This window comes from Anopheles ziemanni, chromosome 3 (assembly GCF_943734765.1).
Source record: "Anopheles ziemanni chromosome 3, idAnoZiCoDA_A2_x.2, whole genome shotgun sequence".
Taxonomy (NCBI): domain Eukaryota; kingdom Metazoa; phylum Arthropoda; class Insecta; order Diptera; family Culicidae; genus Anopheles; species Anopheles ziemanni.
The window spans coordinates 63,713,410-63,738,470 of NC_080706.1; the positions used below are offsets into that span (position 1 = coordinate 63,713,410).

At 42.3% G+C, this 25,061-nt stretch overlaps 3 protein-coding genes and 1 pseudogene across 3 annotated transcripts; 2 read left to right on the forward strand and 2 right to left on the reverse strand.

The window, feature by feature from the left end:
• The first annotated feature begins 3,850 nt into the window (after positions 1 to 3,850).
• Positions 3,851 to 6,608, forward strand: LOC131285232 (alkaline phosphatase-like). The gene is made up of 2 exons (XM_058314087.1): positions 3,851 to 5,119; positions 6,141 to 6,608. The coding sequence occupies exons 1-2, from the start codon at positions 3,851 to 3,853 to the stop codon at positions 6,606 to 6,608; spliced, it is 1,737 nt and encodes a 578-aa protein (XP_058170070.1).
• A 330-nt stretch (positions 6,609 to 6,938) lies between these two features.
• Positions 6,939 to 8,785, forward strand: LOC131285233 (alkaline phosphatase-like). The gene is made up of 3 exons (XM_058314088.1): positions 6,939 to 7,020; positions 7,118 to 8,316; positions 8,378 to 8,785. Exons 1-3 carry the CDS (start codon positions 6,939 to 6,941, stop codon positions 8,783 to 8,785), a joined length of 1,689 nt encoding a protein of 562 aa, XP_058170071.1.
• Positions 8,786 to 9,568: 783 nt separating this feature from the next.
• Positions 9,569 to 11,303, reverse strand: LOC131286487 (alkaline phosphatase-like). Its single transcript, XM_058315447.1, has 3 exons — positions 11,231 to 11,303; positions 9,986 to 11,160; positions 9,569 to 9,913 (listed from the first exon to the last, which is right to left on the reverse strand). The coding sequence occupies exons 1-3, from the start codon at positions 11,301 to 11,303 to the stop codon at positions 9,569 to 9,571; spliced, it is 1,593 nt and encodes a 530-aa protein (XP_058171430.1).
• A 582-nt stretch (positions 11,304 to 11,885) lies between these two features.
• Positions 11,886 to 22,105, reverse strand: LOC131283962 (alkaline phosphatase-like; annotated as a pseudogene).
• Positions 22,106 to 25,061: the final 2,956 nt, after the last annotated feature.

Here is a 25,061-nt window from a genome sequence, read left to right on the forward strand (position 1 = left end):
TTGATCAAACCGCTCGCAATTGCCCACATATTGATGTCCATCTAGCATGCTACAAGCGATGCCAAGCGAATTTCAAATTGTATCGGTTTGCATATTTTGGTTACGCATGTTTGGCATAATTCACCACATGTAAAGCGCATTGTAGTGCAATACAAAAGCTAATAAAACTTGTTTTGACATTTCAGATCATGCGAAACGTACCGCGTTAACCTGAAAGTGCGTGCTCCAAAACTTCATACTGGAATGTCCAATGAAAGTGGTATTCTAAATGATTGGAATATGTTCGAAGAATGCTCGCTTACGCCGTGGTGTTTCGATCCTGTTTTAAGCCAGCCAAAATTGATTACGTTCACACAGTTCACCCATTGGTTAGGATGGTGAGGTGGAAAAGTTTTCCTAACCGCAATCAAAACATACAATTGCACCAACGTTTCCCCTCGGATGTCTCACCGATGAAGACCGCAGCTAAACTTGCCTAGTCTGGAGAATTTTCTCCCATCGCGCGGTTGACACCACTAACCTTTATCAGCGTACTCGAATTTCAATTTCCTGCCGATAATTGATTTTTTTACTTCGCTTCCTCATTTTCCTGTCAACCACTTAACTTCGTTGTGAAAATTCGAGGCCCTATAGTGCGTCACCTAAAGCCGTCACCTTTATCGGTGACCTTTTAGGTCATGGTAAGGAAATCCACAAAATGGCACAAGGATTGCATGGCTCCGATGGAATTTGCGTACAGTAGTCAAATGAATTATTTGCTCAATTTTAATTAACATTCGGGGCGGTCGAGCTATGGAGATTTTTGATGCTGCAATCGAGGGAAAAGAGGTCGGTAATGGTGGTGATGGATGAAGTACGAGTAGGAAGATAAAGAAAATCGCGAATAATTAATTTATAATATTCCCGATTGATATTTCACTTTCGTCCAGATTAACGTCGGATGACAGTTATGCATACAACGGGAGGCGGGAAATGACCATCGAGTTAAATCGCATCATCAGGTCATTTCACATGCCAAGAAATTGGTGATAAGGTCGATTGGCTTATAGCCAAATGATTGAATACAATTGTTTCAAGTGTATTAGAATTCATTTAATTAAATAACTGTGATTTCAATCGAGACAGCATCGCTCCGCATCAAAATTAACTGAGTACTCTTATTAGTTTTTAAGCTTTCACTTTATTCTACTTTAGATAATCTTTATACTTTTTGAACTCTTTTCCCTAACTGCAATTAGAGTGCGTTGAGTTGGTGGTTTTGGCCCTTTTATTCAAGTTTTTACTTTAAAATATCTCTTCCCAACCACAAGGATTTAGTTAGCTTTCGATAATGTCTATTCGGTAACAGGTTAAACACTCGTCTAATGCTAGCTTATCTAGCCAATTAAGGGGTCCACCATCGCAGGGTCGGTTGAAAAGGGTTGGTCAGAATATTTCACCATGAAACCGTAGCCTTTCGCAACCTTCGTTCGTTCCGAGCCGATAATTGAAACAGCTCGGAAAAAGGGAAGCCTCTAACCAGTAAATTATCATACTAAGCGCACGGGTTTCTGTACCAACAAAAGATACCGAAGGCTTTAAACAACAGGGTGGAGCAGGCCACCCTCGCCGCCACGTACGTCTCGACGAAAACGTTTTCGAACGCCCAAGGGCTAACTATAAACTAACCACAAGAAACCCGTGGGAAAGGGTTTCGCAAGGGTTTCGCAAAGGTTTCCTTCGCTTTATTCAGGCGTCAAAAGACACCAGGACAAAAAGTCCCCATCCTCCTCTTGCCCTTTTCCTGCTGCTATCCCATATTCCAGCAGATGATTAAGATATTTCCGATACGATTGTAATGCCTGTGGCAGCCGGTGAGGGATGATTTTTCGGAGATCCACTCTGACTTAAGGAGTGTACATGACGGGTTCGAACAATCCGGTGCTTTGTTAGTGATGGTTTCTTTTTATTCTGCCACCAGCAAAGGTTTCCGTGATAAATGATCGCCCGTGATGAACGTGGAACGCTATTGTCTCGTTTCTAGCCGTTCGGTCATGTGAGCGCTGACTTTTGAACTCTTTTGAGGAAGGTTGAATCAAATTTGGGGCAGGGTTCACTTCTAAACAGTGCCTTTTTCTGGTATATATTTTCATTTATATACACTGTAGTTCCAAAAAATTTCTTGTTCTAAAATGATGTAATTTAACCATATTGAAGTCATATGAAACAATCGTAATGACGTCAAACATCCTACCCATAAAATTGAGTTTTATGTCAACCATTAACCAGCTTTAAGGCTAGCTTTAGTTATTCGAGGTGGACTCAAACATATTAAGTAAATAAATACAAATACAATTTTATAGATGCTTTAAATACGGTATAGCTAATATCGCATTAGTCTGAATGCTTTATTTTTACGACATATTACCGATTTCTCATTTACGAGTTTTTTATACTATGTCAACCAATTATTAAATTACATTTAAAACCAAATTGGTTGCAAACAGAAATATCACACCTACCACTGTTATGTTATCAAAAACAATGAGCACTTTAATTTGGAAACCTGAAGTTTTGGGTCAGTATCACGTAATTATCTATTTCACTTTTAGCATTTTATGTCATTTTATGCATGCCATAGAGTATTTTTTTCCGGCTATTACCTTACTTAACCTAACTAAACCTGACTACTTCAAGATCTGAGATATTCACTACTTCTTGTTACATAAATTAAAATAATTAGGAAGGTAGAAACTATCATTCGGTTTAACATTTTGCATGTTTTTGATTATCATTTTCATAACGGATGGACTTTGACGGATATAAAGAAAAAATGAACTATTATTGAGGAACGACATGCGTAGCACATGACTAAGTAGTTTGCAACTTAGCTGCTGAAGCGTGCAACATATGGCAACAATGGCAAATCCATCACTAAAAAAAACTCATCGAAGATAAACGTGCACCCCTCCGTGGCGCCTCATTAATGTCAACAGCCCCAATACTTCATCTATCCGATAAGAAAAAGTGATAACAATTGGGATTTTTCTACGATGATGAGCATGCAGTTACAAACGGATCCGTTGTATTCAATTTCGAATATTTTTTGTCGTTCGCCAGCTAAGCAGTAACCGATTACCCCACGTGAACACCATCCATCCGGGGATACTCGGATCGTGACTTCGGAGACCAAACTTCGTGCTAGTCAGCACGTTCGGGGCATTAAAGCTGCACGTGATGGTCTGCACTTCAGTTCACTGGTGTCCTTGGTCGGTGTGAAGCCAATCGGGAGTGGCGTTTTCCGTATCATGCCGATACAGCTTTGGTTTTGGAAGATGAAACGGTATGAATTTCGGGTTTTGACCAAAAACAAACCTTAGGGAACGGACTAATGAAAGACTTTCGAAAATTTTTGAATTCATGAACGTAATATTTGGAACGGGGTTCTTAAAGACAGTTTAAACTGCTTTAACAAAAACTATGTACAAGTGTAAATGTTATCTCACTTCAACATGATTGATGCGTTAAATCTAGTCCCTCGGATTAGTACATATGTGAGGAGGAGAGAGTAGCAAGAAATTCCATACGAAATCCGATAAAGTATATGCCATAGAGAAATCCTTATCCAAATACCCCCCTCTGTAATCGCACAATACCACGAGACATAATTTTCAATGAGGAGTACTGGGGCTTAAGCAACGGGCAGGGTAATATTTGAAGCTCCAGCTTATCATACTTGAGTTCAGTATCGACTAGGGTACCGACGGTGAAATTGGGCTCAGTGCATCAAGCACCTTGAGGGTGATCACTTCGAGCATTCTGCGAAGAACATTTCTCAACCCTCCGGTCAGTCCACAGTCTCACCGTAACGATGTTCAGTGTAGTTCATTTTTGTGCCTTAGTTTTAAGTTTCACTCTAGTCCTCTCAGTGACACACGTTGACGGTGCCAGCAGTCGCCGGACCGACGTGGACCAGCAGCACCCAAGATCGGACAGCCGTGCCTTGAACAGTGTGCCGGTGTACGATGCCCGAGAGGAAGTGTCCGAGTACTGGCATGATGTGGCGCAGCGCACACTTACGGAACATACAAGCCAGCGCAACAACGCGCGGAAGGCCAAGAATGCCATTTTCTTCATTGGCGACGGCCTGTCGCTGCCGACGGTAGCCGCCACCCGGATGTACATGGGTAATGAGAACGCTTCGTTGTCGTTCGAGCAGTTCCCCTACTTTGGACTGGCCAAAACCTACTGCGTAAATCGGCAGGTGGCGGACTCGGCCTGCACTGCCACGGCGTTCCTGTCCGGGGTGAAGATCAACTACGCCATGCTCAATGTGGCGGCCAGCGTACCGCGTAGCACCTGCGAATACGATCACGAGGCCACGGAGTTCAAGGGATTGCTAAAGTGGGCTCAGGATGCCGGAAAGGTTACGGGGCTGGTGACGAACACCCGCATAACGCATGCTACCCCGGCCGGAGCGTACGCCAGTAGTGCCAATCGCGACTGGGAGGATGACAGTGAGGTCAATGCAAACTGTGCTTCCACTCCGGATGAACGCAAACCTGTGGATATTGCCAGCCAGCTGGTTCACGGAGAAGTCGGTAAAAAAATTAAGGTAATCCTCGGTTGCGGAAGGCGTCAGTTTCTGCCCAAGGGCACTCTGGACGAGGATGGCGCCAATGGAACTCGCTCGGACGGAGTGAATCTGATCGAGCAATGGAAACAGGTGCACGCCGACCTCGGTCGGGCGGAGTACGTATCCGACAAGCGCAGTCTCCTGGAGGCGGCCAAATCGAACCAGGTTGACTATCTGCTGGGCCTGTTTGGCAGCAGCCACTGTCTGTACAATCTGGAGATCGACGGCCAGCAACTGCCGGAGGAAGAGCGCAAGCCTAAGCTTTCCGAAATGGTAGAAGCAGCGCTGCAGATGCTGGAGGACAGCGACCAGGGCTACGTGCTGTTCGTTGAGGGTGGACTCATCGACATGGCCCACCATTCAAACCGGGCGAGACTTTCGCTGGATGAAACCAACGAGTTCCATAAAGCCATCGAGTTGGCCCGCACGCGAACGAGCATCGACGATACCCTGATCGTGGTGTCATCCGACCACAGTCACACGTTGATGTACAACGGTTACCCGGTAAGTGATAGCGGTAGATTTTGAAAATAGATCGTATCCTCAAGAAGTGAACCCAAGTTCGATGTAATTACCCGGGGCTGTAAATCTCGTCATGGTTTATTGCTGCTTTAGTAAAATTGTCAAGTGAACCAGATAATGATTATTGTTACCAATGCAATGGCTCTAGTCTATCACTAGAAGCATGCGTTCACCATGCAGTATACTTTCCTGTATACCCAGGTGGCATGCAATCGGAACACGATGCAACATACTTTGTTGCTGCTCGAATGGCATGTCATATAGATGAGCATGGGGTAGGCATTTGTCTTATCGTTCAACTGCTTGCTTTATAAATCACTGTAAATTTTACTTTACAAAGTGATAGCCGGCCAGATATGACATACTTTTCAAAATAGCTGTGTATATAGTGTAATTAGCATGATGTTTAAGAAATAATATGTATCGAACTGCGTGACAATTTAATTAGGCTGTAAAAAAATTGCAGCTTTATTGCCATATACAGGCAGCGGGCTCTGGTTTATAATACCTACTCAAGACTTAACATACAACGAACAAACATTACTTAAGTACATTCATCTCATGTTAATTTTCAGCGTTAGATGTAATGGTGTTTTTCAAACAAAAATAAATTGCATGTGCTTTGTCATCAAATCAATGACCATCAATCGTTTTATAGTACGTTTAACTTCCGTGGTTTCCAAGGCGTGTAGATTTAAATTAATACATTCAGTGCTTCAATTACAAGGGATTTCTAATTTTTCTGAAGCGAGAAACCTGCACCAAGTCGTTTATTATTCCGAATCTTCTGTCAAACAAACTGCATTAAATCGTATGATCAAAGAACTAAACCGAGGCCAACCTGTAATTAACTTATAAATATAGGTGATGGACGTTTATTTTTAGTAAAGTTTATGGCATGAAGCCTAATTATGGAATTTTTAAAGTTTGCATGTTCCCCACTTTCCTAGCCAGACTCTCATGAAGGTAATGTCACATTTGTTTCATGCTCTTTCATCCTCAGACCCGTGGCAGCGATATCCTGGGCATCGGAGACATCAGCGGTGTAGACAAGCTACCGTATACGACGCTGAGCTACGCGAACGGTGAAGGCTTCACCGATACCTACACCAACGGTAATCCGTCCAATCGGATTGATATCAGCAACTACGACTTCAAGAATTACCGGCAGCGCTATCTCGCCACCGTGCCACTGTCATCGGAAACGCATGGTGGCGAGGACGTTGGCATTTACGCGAGCGGTCCGAGTGCCCATCTGTTCGTCGGCAGTCTGGAGCAAAACGTGATACCGATGCTGATAGCCTATGCGACCAACATCGGGGCCGAGCTGGGCTGGGAACCGGAACCCAATCCGGTCGATGATGATGGCGATGCCAGCACGCTGTCACTCTCGATGATGGTACCGATTGGACTATCGCTGGCGAGTACACTCGCGCGCTGGCTGCACCGCCACGTGATGATGGCGCACTGAATCGGCTGCACGATTCTGTATCAAAGTTCAGTCCATCAATAAAACATTGTATCTTCCTAAGAGTATCTTGGTGCTTTTGTCTTTTTGGAAGCGGCACCGAAGAAGAGGGTTTCGGATGGGTCAAATAATCTCTACATCTCTACATCTACATCGAGCGTCTACGTTCAAGAGCATTTATCGCCAAGTGTGGCTCTTGATAACGATGCTTGAAATATAATAGGGTTACCTGGAGTTAGCTCGAACGGACAACAGCTGGGTTTGGGTTGCTTTAGTCGCCAGTCGAAGTTGTACAAGAGCAGACTGTTCGTATCGAACAGGACGTGGTAAGCGATGGCTATCCTAGTAAGGTACGTCGTGTGTCTGTTGATGGTAACGCTCGCTGCCGGTGATCTTATTAATGTTCCAAACGGAGGTAAGTATCATGAAGAGTTTGACTTCTGCGTTCTGAAAATGGTATGATACAACATCAAGATCTCTTGTCGTTTGGTGGCGTTCCCTTTGCCCTGCAGGTCGTGAACGGGATCAGCACTTCAGGCAGCGAAAGGAGGACAATCTCCAGTCTGACACTAAAAAGCCGAAATCTCAAGGACCCCCAGTGCAGGGGTATGAAGATCGAGAGCTGGAAACTGACTACTGGTTGGAGCAGGGACAGAAAACGTTGGCAGATAAATTGGCCACCTCGCATAACACCAACCACGCTAAGAATGTGATTTTTTTCATCGGAGATGGTTTGTCGGCACAGACGGTTGCGGCGACGCGTATGTACCTCGGCAATGAGGCAAACAGTCTCTCGTTCGAGCACTTCAAAGACCTTGGCTCGGTGCGGACCTACTGCGTCAACCGGCAGGTCTCAGACTCATCCTGTACCGCTAGCGCATACCTGTCCGGTGTAAAGATTAACTACGGCATGGTCAACATAGCTGCCTCAGTGCCCCGGTACGCCTGCGAATACGATCGGAACGCTTCGGACTTTGACGGACTTCTGAAGTGGGCGCAAGAGGCCGGTAAAAGTACGGGCATCATCACCACCACCAAGATTACACACGCAACACCAGCCGGTGCATATGCCAACAGCGCCAATCGGTACTGGGAGAACGATGTAGAGGTCGCAGCATCCGGTTGCGATCCGGAGCAGGTAGAGGACATCGCCGAGCAGCTGGTAGGTAACGATGTAGCCCGTCACTTCAATGTGGTTCTCGGTGGTGGGCGCGGCAATCTGCTACCTAAGGACACGATCGATGAAGAGGGCAAAGCGGGTTACCGTGAGGATGGTAAGAATCTAATTGACGAATGGAAGCGAACTCACGCCACCATGGGCAAATCGGAGTACGTGTGGAACCGCGAACAGCTGTTGGGAGTTGACGTGTCGAACACTGACTACCTGCTCGGCCTATTCGAAAATGGACACATGAAATATAACCTTGAGGTGCAGGCGAGCAGTGAAGCTAGCCGGCTCGAACCGACGCTGGAAGAAATGACCGAAACCGCCATCAAGTTGTTGCGCAAGAACCAAAACGGATACGTGCTGTTTGTCGAAGGTGGACTGATCGACGTAGCGCACCACGAAACATGGGCTCGGCTGGCGCTGGACGAGACAGCAGAGTACTCTAAAGCGATTGATACGGCCCGTAAGATCACCAGTGAGGAGGACACACTGATCGTAGTGAGCTCAGATCATTCGCACACTATGACGTACAATGGCTATCCTGTAAGTTGGAGTGGTTTTTGAAAATATTTTCGGCGTTTCATTAAATTGCGTTCTCCCACAGCTGCGTGGAAATGACATTCTAGGGTTGGGGGACGAAAGCGACGAGGATCAGCTGCCCTACACGACACTAAGCTACGCCAATGGGCTCTCCTACTATTCGACGTACACCGAGCAGAACCACGCCGTGCGTGAAGATGTCTCAAAGTTCGACTACACCGATCCCAAACAGCTGTACATGTCGATGGTTCCGATGGACGCCGAAACGCACGGTGGGGACGACGTGGCCGTTTGGGTGTCCGGGCCGATGTCGCATCTGTTCCGCGGCGTATACGAGCAAAACGCTATCCCGTACATAATCGCGTACAGTGCAAAGATTGGTGACTACTACACCGGTGCCAGTTCCGTCCCGGTGTTCCTATCACTACCGCTTTTGGTTGTCAGCATTCTGTTGGCCGCATTGAGCCGGTAGTTGATTGATTCGTCATCGGCATTCATGACGATCCATCTATTTATGTTCCAGCCAGATGCTCTTCATGAAAATGGGCACGATTATAAATGCTGCTTATCTGAAAGCTGTTCTGATTTGTAAATAAAACCTTGTATGTTGACCTTCGAAACCTACCATGCATCTTTTTGCGTGTCTTCTAACGGTATGAGGATCGATATTGTTCTGTCTTCTTCATAAAAATCATCCATCATACTGATCTCTAGACCAAAACAGCGGTGGACTATGGTCTGTCCTTAACGATTTGTAACGCACTGCCTGAGTATTTTATTCTTTTGCATATCTTATCTGTGATCACTGAGTGTTTTGAACGGCTGCTCTACAATTTCGATAAGAATTTATCGCCTTAAACCTTATCCGGTGCCCAGCCACCCGAAATAACAATCTATACGGCAATTCTATTGTACAGTTGTCTACTGCGTCATGCGGCTGGACCTGCGGCTGTAAATCACTAGCGGCAGGTTGCAGGCAGCAGTTCGTCAACGGTCGTCCGCCGAAACCGATCGATTATCCGCGCAAGCCGCACGTCAAGCTTAATTATCAAAATAAAATCCGATTAATCGTTAAGCGATTGTTGGTTAGTACACTCCACAGGGGGCAATGGAAAGAAGTTAATTTCGTGTTGAAGGTTCCAACAATATGCCTTCACAATGGTCGTGCGTCACAGGAGCAAAACAATCGTGCTATTCTCAATCAATGAAATCCTCATTAATTTTCGCTTGGTGTTAAGATTTATTTGAGGTTCTATTAGGGTTTTGCACACGCCTTCTGGCCGCTACCGATACACGAAGCGTAGGCCATCATGTGTGGAATGGTATTCTGTTCGTAGGATCCAGTGAACAAGTGTGACCATGGACCGGAGGCATACACTGCCACATCCTCCCCACCGTGTGTCTCAAGCTCGACCGGTAGCATGGCCGGAAACGGGAAGTCATCAGCGAGGGCATCTGGCATATCGCGTACGTTAGCACGCGTTCCTTTGGCGGCGTCAACGTGCTTGTAAAAGCCAAGCCCATTGGCGTAGCTTATCGTCATGTACGGTAGCCCATCGTTGCCTGTTCCGGCAATTCCGAAGATATCGTTTCCACGGTTCTAGGGAAATTGGATCAATTAAATTTAACTACCATTTCAATGAGAGTTCAATTTTAACAATATTTTCCTTACCGGATATCCCGCGAAGCTAACACTGTGCGAATGGTCTGACGTAACCACTATCAGTGTGTCCTCTTCACTGAACTTTTTACGCGCCAACTCAATTGCCTTGGCGAACTCGACCGTCTCATCGATGGCGTATCGTGCTTGATTATCATGATGTCCATGATCGATTCGGCCTCCTTCCACAAACAGGAAGAACCCATTCGGATTGGTACTTAAAATATCGGTAGCCTTATCGACCATCTCGGCTAGCGTGGGCTCTTCAACTAGATTTTTATGGACTCGATCTAAATTGTACACGCAATGACTCGGTTCAAACATCCCCAGCAGTCTATCGGTTCGGCGAGGATCCACCGCCAGAAGGTCGGATCTCTTCCACACGAATGTACGGTTCTCGCCGACCGGTCCGTTCTTCAGCCACTCATTGATGAGATGGCGTCCATCTGATCGATATCCTCCTTTACCCGTCTCGTAGTCCTGGTGGATGTCCCGATCCATGAATTCCCGTCGTCCTCCACCCAATATCACGCGCAGTCGTGGAGCGGTTTCACCGTAAACCAGTTGCTCTGCGATGTCATCGACCTGCTCTGGATCACAATTATCCTGCTTGACCCAGTAATCGTCCTCCCAATCGCGGAACGCAATATGGGCGTACATCCCAGAGGGGGACGCATGGGTAACGCGTGTTGTTGTGACGATACCTGCATCCTTACCCGCATCCATCGCCCACTGTCCGATGGAAGACGTGTGCGTGGTACGATTGCGCACCGCCTCACAGTCACGCACCGGCACGTGGGCATTCACACCGATCGTCTCGTAGTTTCCCTTCACTCCCGTCAGGTATGCGGTGGCCGTGCACGCAGAATCCGCTACCTGATAATTTACGCAGTACGTCTTCGACATACCCACGTATGGGAACTCTTCGAAGGACAAGGGCTTCTCTTCACCGCCGGCATAAACTCGAGCCATAGCGACGGTTGCGATGGACATGCCATCGCCAAGGAACATAATAACATTTTTTGCAATATTTGTATTTTCCTTTCTCTGTCTCAACTTTTCCACCGTCGCCTTAGCCTGATTGCGCCAGTACTCGATAGTCTGCTCCTGTTCCGCATTCTTGGAAGTCAGCTTCGGACTCAGCTCATCCTGCAGCCTCGGATGGTACCGTTTGTCACTGTCGTACTCTGATCGGAACATATTTACTCAAATTAATTAAATCTCACCAAAAGCAAACCGCACTTCATCGTCCGTTACCGTCGTTCAGAGCCCCAAGAGCGACACCGACCACGCTGACTATCAGCAAAAATGAACAGATAATTCGGAACATCTTCTACGCTCCTCCACTGCTGCCAATGAACTGAGGAGTTAACTTGTGAACGTCTGGCGGCTGGTAACCCTCGAGCATGGCCAGCTGAGATCACACGGTTTACGATAATTGAGCACTCAACCGTTGACGATGGACTCGTGACTGCAGCAGATAGCGCAATATCGACGACACTCTGCGTTAATCGCACCAAGTGTTACTAGACGAAACATTATCTTTTTCTTTGTCCCAGATACTCTTTGATGAATACCTAGCAAAGAATATATTGTCGTTTATTACCAAGCACATGCTGGTTGTGTTGTTCGGTTCGAAAAATTAAAATATCCATCTTATCACCCTCATTAGATTTGAATAGTTGGTTTGAAGTGCATGGATTGGCGATAATAAAAGTTGGGAATTATACTATCATATAGTGCTATCTTTACACAATGGTTCTCTCAAACGGATCGGTTTTAGAATCATAACTTTCTCTCTCATTAAACTTACTAACTATTAAGTTGAAAATAACACTAATGGTTTGTCTCTCAATGCTTCTCATTCGATGTCTTTCTTATCTACAAAACCAAAAACGTTGTGTTGCCACAATCAGGGGCACGCCTTTAGTCCACTTCCAATGCACGACGCATAGGCCATCATGTGTGGAAGCGTGTTTTGCTCGTAGGTACCGGTGAACAAATGCGACCACGGACCAGATGCGTAGACTGCGACATCTTCCCCACCGTGCGTTTCAGAATCCTTCGGCACCATCGCGGGGAAGTCAAACTTCACCGAGTCCCGGTTCATCGTCCGTACGTCCTTTCTGGTGCCGGCATCTTTGTCCACGTGCTTGCTATACCCTGGACCGTTGGCGTAGCTTATCGTCATGTAGGGCAGACCGTCCCTACCATTACCGGCCGTACCGAAGATGTCGTTTCCTCGACTCTGCCAAATCAAAGAAATCAGAGATAGTTGATGAAACCTACATCGATGGAATTACAAAGGAGGGCATATTTTACCGGATATCCCGCGAAGCTAACACTGTGCGAATGGTCTGACGTAACCACTATCAGTGTGTCCTCTTCACTGAACTTTTTACGCGCCAACTCAATGGCCTTGGCGAACTCGGCCGTCTCATCGATGGCATACTTTGCCCGATTATCATGATGTCCATGATCGATTCGGCCTCCTTCCACAAACAGGAAGAACCCATTCGGATTTAAGCTTAGGATGTCGGTAGCCTTATCGACCATCTCGGCCAGCGTTGGCTCTTCATCCAAATTGTCGTTAACTTTATCCAAATTATAGGCACAATGTCCTGGCTCAAACATCCCCAGCAGTCTATCGGTTCGGCGAGGATCCACCGCCAGAAGGTCGGATCTCTTCCACACGAATGTACGATTCTCGCCGACCGGTCCGTTCTTCAGCCACTCATTGATGAGATGGCGTCCATCTGATCGATATCCTCCTTTACCCGTCTCATAGTCCTCGTGGATATCACGGTCTATGAATTCTCGGCGTCCTCCACCCAATATCACGCGCAGTCGCGGAGCGGTTTCACCATACACCAACTGTTCGGCAATATCGTCCACCAGATCCGGATCACAACCATCTTGCTTTACGTAGTAGTCATCCTCCCAATCTCGGAACGCTGTGTGCGCATAGAGTCCGGCAGGTGAGGCGTGCGTTACTCGGGCCGTCGTAACGATTCCTGCATCCTTACCCGCGTCGATTGCCCACTGTCCGATGGAAGACGTGTGCGTTGATCGGTTTCGACCAGCCTCACAGTCTCCAACTTTCACGTGTGCGTTCACACCGATCGTGTCCATGTTGCCTTTCACTCCCGTCAGGTATGCGGTGGCCGTGCACGCAGAATCTGGCACCTGATAGTCCACGCAATACGTCTTCGCCATACCCACGTATGGGAACTCTTCGAAGGACAAGGGCTTCTCTTCACCGCCGGCATAAACTCGAGCCATAGCGACGGTTGCGATGGACATGCCATCGCCAAGGAACATAATTACATTTTTTGCAATGTTTGTGTTCTCCTTTCTCTGCGCTATTTTTTCCACCGTCGCCTTAGCCTGATTGCGCCAGTACTCGATAGTCTGCTCCTGTTCCGCATTCTTGGAAGTCAGCTTCGGATTCGGGTCATCCTGCAGCCTCGGATGGTACCGTTTGTCGCTGTCATCATCTGCGAAAGCGAAAGAAGATCTGCTTTGCTTCAATGTTCCTACAAGGGTTTCACTCACTTTGGAAGCTAACCTTCTGCATATGATGTGGCCAGTATACAACTGCACAACACCACAGCACTAAAACTCCACAGCACAAAGGTACGCATTTTTGCGAAAAGTCTGCGAACCGAGTCTTTCGCTAGGCTGCAGTCGACTGAGGGCACAGCACGTTTTCGATATTCTTGTTATATTGCAATTGATTGAAAGGTATCGTTTTATTGATAACTACCGATCACGACTCAATCCACACCCGCCACGCTTACAACCAACCGCTGGTTGAGATGAATTGCTTTTTTCCATTATAGTAGATTTATCGCTCTACAAGTAAAGTACCTGCAGGAAGGTCTTGTGGTTTGGCCCCCCCATTGCCTGCTGCCGGACACGTGAACCGTTGTTATCTCGCCTCAAAACGCCGACAGACTGAGATTAGCCCTTGTAGAGTTGTACTGACGTCAAGAAAAATTCTATGTGATGGAATATTAGGTGCCCATACAGAGCCCATACAGCCAGATGTTCGACTAATGCATGGTTGTTTTCATCACAATTTTGAATACTGATAAACATTTATCTCTCTCAAAACAACTTTATAAAACATTGAAAAACGCTGTACAACAATAAAGGCGTAGTGCGACTATCTATGACATTGCGATACTTTTCTAAGGTTATCGATTTGTGGCACTTACTTAAAGTAATGACAAAACTTGTCTTCCTATACGAACATTGGACCATTGGTCATAATTTATCATTGTTCAATTTAAATCCGATACATCAAATCTTTCAACGCTTATCAAACCCTACAACGTTCAAGTCCAACATAGGTGAGCTAATCAATATCTGCCGGATTTATTGCCCCAATCGTTCGGTAGTATGATGATACATTGTTAACACATCCACACCCATTTGTCAAAAGATTGTGGATTTGTCTAAAGCGGAACTTCATAACAATTGCCACCAAGTTGCACTCGGGAGAGACGAAAATTATTACAGGAAGCGAAAAAGATTTCCGTTTGTGGAAAAAACTCTTGTTTAAAGTATCTATTTCGCTTATATTATCTATCGATCTGGAAGGAACAGCCGAAAAGAATTAAGTTCTTGATACGAATATAATTTTTCTTTGCTTGGAGTTTTTTTATTACAAGTAATAAATATCATCTCTTGACTTGGTGCACGCTTCTTTATGATTAATAAGAAAAGCCGAGGGCTAAAAGAAAATCGGTCGAAGTTTCCTGTCGCTTAATCTGACGTTTTTCCTTACTTTGTACATCTTCGGAGAAAGTTGTTTTTTCGTTCTTATCCAGGTTATTCCTCGTATCATACCGATAGCCGGAAAATTAATCTCGGTTCAATGACATTACCATTAATAAAGTTTCTATCAGTAAAAAATCAATCCTCCATAGGATATTTGATGAATAACGAAGAAGACCCTAAAATGCATAATTTTTTTTTTGAGGTATGACGGACGTTGCCGTATTGTTACTATACAACTTTTGATGGAATAGAAAATATTGTTGAAATGAAACACGTTTGGAAAGAATTTAAACTCAATAATTCTTGTCCTGCTTAAACTTTGTTTGCACAAATTTATTGACATGACTCTTACTTTACGTTGCATAGCAAGCGTTTTAGCACACTTTTTAGTACATTTTTTTAAATAAAATTTGTTCATAACATTTATTAAATCGACGGTTTTTGAAGGCCAAGCAAAAACTTAGCTTACCAAATAACTTATTTTTAATATAACTATAAATTTTATGTTGCATTTTCATTTATTAATGGGTCAAAAACTTTTTAGAACAAGCACTGCTGTCACCCATATTTGGGTGACGCGGTACGGAACGTGTTAATTATATTCCTTCTTCTTCTTCTTCTTCTTCTTCTTCTTCTTCTTCTTCTTCTTCTTCTTCTTCTTCTTCTTGATGTCTTCTTGGACCACCTTTGGTCATGCCTGCCACCGTTAAGGGTTTACAAGACTTTTTTCCCTTTTGTACGTGGATAGTCAGTCCTCTCGTACAGGGGAGGGTCCAGTCTCGGATGGAATTCGAACCCACGCCGTCGAGGTGGTGAGCCATGGATCCCTCTGAAATTTCAGTGACATGTTCTTAGCTGTAGAACTGGTAGTTCATGTCTTTTAAGGCAATGTTAAGTATAAATCCTATTTGAAAAACGCTTGCTAAAGAGTATTAACATTAAAAATGAGAGTTCGATGATCAGACCTTGATCAGCCATCATGCTTACAACGATTGCCCTACGCTCACTCGAATGTGTAAAGTAAAGCATAAAACTAAGCAAAATACTGAAGCACTGACCATAAAGAAGTAAAACGAACCAAATCGTAGCAGCACTTCTGCCCCATAATCCCAAACCACAGTTTGGGGGAAAATGTTCGTGCCAGGAAAATTGCTTTCGGAGTTTGACTAAATCTCTTTACGTTCACTTTTGGCACACGCACAAGATTGCTTGTTCGTTTTTGTATGTTTGTGACTTGTGTGGGTCCTTGTGTACACTTTGTTTCTCCTGAAATTCACAGTATATCGTCGTGTCCTACGGTTCTCGAGCCCGAATGGCTCCAATACGTCGTCTGACGGATACTCACATTGAAGGCAGATTGTGGAATGTGGTGAGTGGCTTAATTTAATCTATTAAACAAACTCTGCTATCACCCAAACTTGTTTCTTCTGTTCCTTTTAAGGATGTTGTTGTTACCCTTGTGTCGTTGGATGTGTCTCTTGTAGTAGTAGAGAAGGCTGAATAGCTGTCATTACCTTGATACAAATTAAATTACCGTGCATTATTGACAACGACTCTCACTCACGGTTACCATGAAACGCATCATCATATTATAGAAGCATTTATATACATCCTAGTTATTGTTACAATTTTCAGAGATTTGAAGTATACTAAATGTTTTCTTGATATCCACAAACAGTGTGATGATATGTATGATACCATCGGTAACTTTCAAAGTTTGTTGGTCACAAAGGTGGAAGGATAATAAAGCTTATTTCATAGTACACAATTATCAATCGTACAACATTGATTTCTAAAAACACTTAATTTGGTGTATCATGCTTATGTGTGATATCTTTTGAGTAAACAGAAATTTAGACACAAACAAAAAAGAAACATATCGCATTCAAGTTCCGCGTCAATTTCTGTTATTCATTTATATTAATTTTATGATAAAAGGGGTTCCCAAAAATGTGCTTTTTATAACATTAATTATATTAATTACAATTTAGCGCGGCAATAGCACCAAATTGCTTTGAATTGAAAGACTCTCCATACTAAATTGGATCCCATTATTCAACTTCGCTAGTTAAGATGATTAATGGTACATTGCCAATACATTTTTCTTATCTTGCGAAACAGATGTTAGATTTTCTTTAGCATGATTTTTATAGCTTATTACTTTTACTAAATATTAAAAAGGGAAGGTATTTGTTATCCAGGCAAGCAAATGGAAAACTACTAGAAAAAAGACAGATAAAAAATATTTCATTAAAGTACATTACATTTCCTGGTCATGGAGACTTGTTTCTTATCTATGTTTAAAATTAATAAAAAATCTAAAAGTAAATTTGATGAAATTCAGCTTCAAATAATTACGAGCAGATTAACAATCTATAATAGCCCAGCTTTGAAAAAGTTATTCTTTGTTCTCACGGCTGAATTACTCTGATGATTGGAGTGCTCATCCCTAGAATCAACTTGTTCTCTTCTGGATCAAATTTGCTGGACATTATGAACCCTCGAAAGTGTAATTGATTGCTGTTTCATATACTTCATATAGTCACGATTAGTGTACACGGTAGTGTAGGATTTGTAAGGATCATCAACCCCGGCCACTGATCCCTAACTCCACAAAGATCTTGCCCCACTGCACAACAATCTCGCTTACACTGTTGTGTGACTGTCTACATTTTAGTATAATACAGTTTGTGTACAAAACAGCGGAGGAAAGTACCATATGAGGTCGATTGCAACCTCTACGTTGCTCTAGCAAGGTGGTACTTTCACAATCAACAACATTTTCGGGCTAACAATAAAAGAAAAACCGTTTGATATGCTTCTAAATTCTAACATCGTCTCCATCACTTTCGTGGTGTGCACACAAAGTAGCTAAATGTGGACACGTATGCAAAAACTCACTAACACATTGTTGATGTTTTCTCGCTGAAGAATATACTACTCCAGTACCGACGAGATAACGTTCGCAAGCAGCGTTAAATGTCCTTGGCCGTCATAGTGGCAGCCGGCAAAGTCGGCAAACACAACCTTTGTGGAGTGATGCGGATTGTGAAATGTAAATAAGCGGCCAACGAGTCGGCAAGTAGTTGCAGTTCGTCCTATGATGCTTTGATGTTGCGGCGTATAATTTTACCGCCAGGCAATATGTCACTCAAAAGCAGCGTTCGGTTGGCTGTTTGTATTGTTACTTTTAGCGTCACATGTGGGCAATGCATTGCGTACGAGCAAGGAAATGTATCCGTGCACATCACTTTATAATTGTCTTCGCTGTAGATAACAAGAATGAAAGCCGATTCTTTGGTATTTAGAGATCCCTTACCAAACAATTTGCTCGTGCATGACGGCTTTAAGGATTGGGATCTACATAAAATCCCTAGAGATAATTCATAACCATCCCATAACCATAGCAAAGCTGGAGGTTGTACAAATATTCGATTTACGAAAATTTCTCTTTGTACTATAATAGATATGATGTTTGGTATATTGTTTTACATAATTTTACGTTAATTTATGACATTGGCAAACAAGCTATCGATAAGGAAAAAGAGCTCATTAAAAGGGTCACAAAGTGTTCAAAAACTTCTTCTTATCATAGTACCTAAATTCACATTCGAGATGGCATACCGTCAACCAAACGACAAGAAACGGTTGTAAAGTGCGTTCTTGATTCCAATCTGTATCCGAAATTTTTACCACCTCATCTTGAGGTATTTACCACAAAGCTGCCGGCAACCGCACTTTTGTCCGCACGTCACGACACCTCTCCTCTGATGCACTTCCGTGTTGATTAAACATCGAGCTCAGAGTTTGAATTTTAATCAACTGTTGCTGCTCCATCGTAAAACTTATCCTCGTCCATTCGCTCACGTTCCCTTAACGCTCGAAGGTTACTTCGCAATTACTTTGCGCTGGTGGCTCATTTTCTCACTAAGTTCATACCGTACACACTTACGAAACATATTTCATCTCCAGAGAAGGAACGATTCAACTAGCCGTGGCCACAACTGATATTTTCGCCCTACATTCTGCAAATCCAACGAAATGAAGTGGATCGACGATGGCTCAACTTACTCAACGCGTGGCCCTTCCCAGAGGTGGTGAGAGAAAAAATCCCTACGAACAGATAATCCGATCAGTGAAACACTCGAACACCGTTTCAGCAGCCTTCCGGGTGAAGATGATGGGGCTCATCCCTTCAACGTCGCGATCCGGCTGAAGAAAGTTGCTGGTTGGTGGTTGGAAAATTATTCGGTTTTCTTAAACCATTGGATCAATTATCTTACGAGAAGACTACCGAAACTCAATTAAAAGATTGAAAGAAAAAAACGCGGTTAACGGAAAACTCCTTCAAGGGTTCAACGAAAATTAGCGGACAAAGCGACACAACTTTCAATTTATAAGGAAAAGCTAAATAAATCTCTTGTTCTGTCACCTTTCCAACCTTCCTGACCTGTCTACTCCCAGCTCTATTAACTCGTATTTTCTTATTCAAAACTCAAGCAATTTCTTTTCCATTCGACAAAGAAGGAACGATGTCTACGAAAATGAAGGAAATTCATAAATTATTCGTCACTTGGCGAGCCGTAACGAAGGAACGCATTATGGACAATCGTAAACTACAGGTCTTTCCATAGATGGCGGATGTTAGAGTATCTAGCATCCAGCAAGTTGATGACGCTTGAGGGCAGCGAATGTTGGAGGCAGTCGTACTTTATATTAATTGTCCCGGTAATCTTCAACGATCTGTGACAAAATTGTTTACAACCTTCCGACCAGTGCAGGTAGTCCCGTAGGCCGAAAATTATTCACGTTTGCGCAATTTACCCAACCCACCGTCACGGGTGGGCTCGTTGCTTCCCTAATTAATGACACTGTATTATTTAGGAGAAATGAATTGTTTTATTCAATCTCGTACCGTCCCCTGTTCTGGATAACGAGCTCGGAATTACGATATTCATTGTTAATAGATTTGGTTGGCATACCTTATCTGTTATGCACATGGTTTTCGTATGTATGCGAGCTCTAGTTTTGTTATTCATGTCTGAGTTAAGTCAACTTTTGGAGTTATTTACAATTTTTTGAAATATGAAAAGATGAAATGAAGACCATAAGATTAACCAGATGGTATAGTAGCAATGAGCCGATTTCTGTTAAGCTGAATTAGCTTATCTGGTTAAATTAAATTAAATATGCAACCCAAACCATTTCGAAAACAAAAAACCAGGATATATCGAACTCGTCTAGCGTTGGTCTATTTTTCATAACAATTCACTGTTTTTCTTGGATATAATGATGCATATTTCACAGCATTTTCTAATAAAAATTTCTATAAATCCATGCATGTTATAACGCCGGTTCGCAACGACGCACAATGCAATCGTATAATAATCATAAAACTACCCATCAAATTGATAGCTCGAATTCACTTCCGCCGGATAAAGGGTTATTATATTTCGTGAAATTTATTACCAATCAATACGTAGGATTCCATTTTTCCCTTTATCGAGCTGCGATACTTCCCCAGGAAGGACGACGGGAAAATTAATGCAATATTTCTTCGCTCTTGTCTGGCAAGCCACAGCCGTAAAAATATGCAATAAGCTTTCCATAGCGGTGGTGATGCTATTTTTTATCGTTTGTGATTAAATCAACGCTACAGCACCCTTGCAACTTCCGGATACGAGCACTAACACCAACCAGGATATCACAAGGGCCAGGGCACAGCGGGATCAAAGAGGAATGAAACTGGGGAGTTTGTATTAAAGTTGAGCAAGTCATATTTTTACAGTTGAAATTAAATACTCGTACTTTTAATATAGCGAATTGTTTCTTTCACAGTTGTGCTAGATGAAAAGTTGTTGTTTTCGTATTTTTCCCAAAAATCTATGTGATGTTAAAATTAATTAATTTTACAAATAATTCAACCATTTCAATTATAAGTCCCTACCCTATTCAACCTCTTCGGTGTTCATCCGTGAACAACACGAAAAACAGCCGAAATATTTAAGAACACACGTTATTGTTCCAGTTTTCTGATAACAAAATTTAAATGGTGTTTAATTATGCATGCAATTTCAAAATATCCTTTCAAATAATACTTCAAGCCTCATTCTAACATTTCAATTCTAAAATGCTTTATCACAACTTATTCAAGTGTCAAGTCAACATACTCTAGTTTCAAGTTCGTCTTATACTGCTTTTTTCCCGTTGTAAGGCTCAGAACTTCCGTTCATTACAGCTCTCTGAAGTCTCTTGGAGCTAGACAAGATGAACCAGCAACTCTAATTAGTGTTGGAAAGGTGTGGATGAAAACGCGCTGTTTATAAATCGATGATGTTTTACTCGTTAGTTCAAAACATTTTTATGCGATTCTATAATGAAAACTAAGAGTATACCCGCCTCGAGGAAGATGATGTTTTACTCAGTCCTGGGAATAAGATTTACGATTCATTGAATCTAAAAATACCGTTATGTGCTTAGTATACCTTGTTAGTATCCTGAGTGTTTAGTTGTTTGGAGTTTCAAAGCTGCTCTTACTCCCTAGAAAAGCTTTAATTAAACTTATTTAGATACATGGTTAATTTAATCTAACTACAATTTACAAACAATTTATGATCATGGCAATAAAAGTTTATTGAATTTTCGAGTGACATTGGTTTCGATAGAGTTTGTTAGTTTTAAAATTAATTGAACTTGAATTAATCGTTTTGATAAAATTGACCTAAACGAACTCAAATATCATGATAATAACACTGGATAATTGCAACAACCCACAAACCTATTTTCCATGATGCATTGCGACTATGAATAAGGAATAATAATCATGATATGATTGCTATGGCTCTTCTAGAACGTGCTCAGAACGTAAACTCACCCTTGTGCCTTATGTTAAGTTTTCACGTGAAAACGAATTAGCGCGAAATTCAGCGCTATAATTTAGCAATCGTCGAAGGTCCGACGATGTTATCATACCAATGGAAAACGGTGAAAGTAATCATGATTTGCGGAGCGCTCTCTCTTAATTTTCCCCTTCGGTTCTGATTCATTAGTAGTATTCTACTCTTTCGTGGAAGATTGAAATATAATTATATGTTAATGAACGAACCATCCATTGCGCGGCTGCTTATATTTGCATTATAGATACGATTATAATGAAGTTAAGCTAATTTATTTTTTATTTATAAATTATCAGATAGTTTGTATATTATATAACAGCAGTACTAATGATTGTAAGGGAAATCATTTATTTTACAAAAATGTCAAACATTTTCAAATTGTATTACAATAATTCTGAATAATAAAAAAAATCAATTTGGCCACATGTATCAAAACTAATATCCGAAACATCGTCAATCGTTATCTGGTCTGGATGGCTTCATTTATCTTTTACCCCGTTGATAAATGTGTGTGGTATCAATATTATTCTAACACCAACGTACCTTGCTTTCCGATCGAACAACACGTCTCAACTGCACACCAGCGACACTTTTCCTGCAAACGGTGCAATACAAATGATCCATATTAATAACGTTGTGGCTTCCGATAGCGCTGAATCAAGGTGTCAGAAAACTGATAGCAACAATAAAATACGATATTCGAAGCCATTTACAACCATTAGCAGCAGCTACCGGATCAGTTTTCCCTCAAACCTCCCAAACTGCAGCAACGGCAACTGCGGAAGCTTTCGTTGGCAATGGTCTTTCCGGCAGAGGGGTAAAGTTTACCGCAAATCATGCACATTTGGGATCGTCCATCAAGGTCAGCCATCTGGCAGAAGTTGAGCTGCATTGCAAACGTCCACGTCATTCGATATTGCTGATCGCTTACGGAGTAGACTAGCCAACTTGGGGGAAGATGTCGGCAAAAGCCGTAGTAGGAAGCGTTTGACCAACATAGTTCCATCATGTTCTTCATCCGATATCGATAAATCATCGCATTTGCGCGCGGATGCTCTGAAATTGAACCGTTGCAGCAGACGTGGTGGATCATGAGACGCCTCTTCTTCCTTTGGCGCTGTATGATCATGACGAGCAGCATTTTTTTTGTTTAACAGCGTTCCATTATTTCGCAAAAGAAGCTTTAGTTTTAAGTCATGCTCGTTAATGTGTATTATATGAAAAGCTATGGGAGTTTGGGTTTTTGAGTATTCTTGCATTTTAAAATACTACAGACCAAAATTTAAATTGGCGAAATCAAACCAAAATTTTAACGAATTTGTTACAATAAACTACCCGACCATGACCTGTAAACTAACCTTAAAGTTTATTATTGAACTACAATAAAAAATATTTGCGTCTACTCAACGAACAGCAAGTGAACTTATTTGTTTTTTAGTTTTTTTTTATTATTTTCAACTACACACAGTAGCAATATGTTATTAGTTCCAAAATTACACCAAATGAAGACAGTCGATACTGGTGCTATGACGAAGGACTTTCTAATCACATTTTTAAATTGCTGACTATTGAATTTCTTTTGTAATTAGAGTAGTAGTACTAAAGATATTAAGAATTATTTGATTGCACTATAATCTTTGGCTGTAACAATGAAACTCTATGAAAACAAAACCATCCTAATAACATCCTAACAAAATCATCCTATGTTCCTAGTTTCCAATGTTTTACATCTCTGCATTCCATCTAATGTTCTGTCAATCAATGGTTCCGCGTTTTATACTTTAATACTAATTCCCACCAATTCGCATATGAAATTTTCATTGATCTCCAGTCATTTACATCCGAAGATCAGATCAGATTATCCATCCCTCATATAATTTTAACACGTTAAGTGCTACGTCGTTGCAAGCAGTGCGATATGCGTATAGCGCTTAACGTGTTAAGCAATGATTTAGCAATAACATTAAAAAATAAATAGCCATAATAGAGAGAAGTGAAACTTGTTAAATGTCTAAATTATACATTTGGCAATTGAAATAGAAAGTGGAATAATTATTGATTAGCCTAATAATTATAAGACAAAGCAAAACTCCATATCCTTGAGTAAATAGAAAGGGAAATAAAATGTTTTAATTCTACCATAAGTTCAATTCGTTTGAACGCTTGTGCTGAACACCAAAACTAAGTTATTTAAAAATAGCTTAATGCTCGTCATGCGAAATTGTGGCTCGATGAAAGTTAAAAGCAGTATTTTAAAGTTATTTTGTATTTCTCGCTATGTGAAAAACGTATTAAAAACGTATTAACGTTTATAGCATGCTTTATTGTTTTCATTAAACCAGTCAATATGTCAGTAGGCTTAGTCGTTGATATCCTCATGCACCGCAATTCACGTGCTTTCAATAAACTTTGCAAACAAGGCGCATTCTTTCATTCATTAGAGATTTTGTAGCTTTTCCTGTCGAAAACGAAGTTGCCTTCTTAAATCACTTCTCCGTAGCATCTTTCGTCAGGGCATAATGTCATTAATTAATCTTAGCTTTTTTCTCCACGCTTGAAGTGCGCATCACGTATTTGTGAAGCAAATATGTACCACCTTAGTAAGATGTGGAGTTCCCAAAATATATATATCAAACGGTAACGCCGCTTGCGGGAAGCTTTTATTCAAACAACCGGTTAAGTGAGTTTATCGCATAATTTGGAGAAAACACAAAAAAAACTGCTAATGCACAAACAAGATAAACACTTGCACGCACGTTATTTGCTATACAATGGTAAAGCGTAAGTCAAACCGTTTGGGACGTGGTTAAACTTTCGTGGCATGCCTCGTGTGACTTACTCGAGTAAGTCTGCTACCAGGAACGGCAGGTCAATAATATTTAAATGTGGGAGCAGCACAAAAACACACATGACCCCGCCTACACATGTGTACCAAGCAGATTGGCAACTCACATTGCGGTACGGTATTCCGACAAGGGATCAAGTTTTGTTTTTCCTTTAAACCTGCCCTACGCCAGCCGTAGACCGGAACCGGTGGATGGGACCAAGGTAGCTGATGGTGTAAGCCTTGCGGAAATGTGCTTTCCGTTCTGTTCTGTACTTTGCCACTCACTTTTTCTACAACCCCCTTTTTTGAGGTTACGAGCTTAGTCGAAAGAAATCTTATTCTCCTGCTTTTGAGCACTTTTTGCGAACATTCAATTCTTCGGCGTGCACGTCGACGTGTATAACTTCTGCCGCGTTTCCGGAAGAAAAATGCTTCACAATCACTCTTCGGCGTTAAGCAAAACTGGATCTTCCGTCAGATAAATGACTTGTCGTTTGTCATTCGACTCCCAGCTGGATGCTCCTATCCGGGGCTAACTTATCACTAGTTTTATTTATTTTTTCCCCCTACCATAAAATTC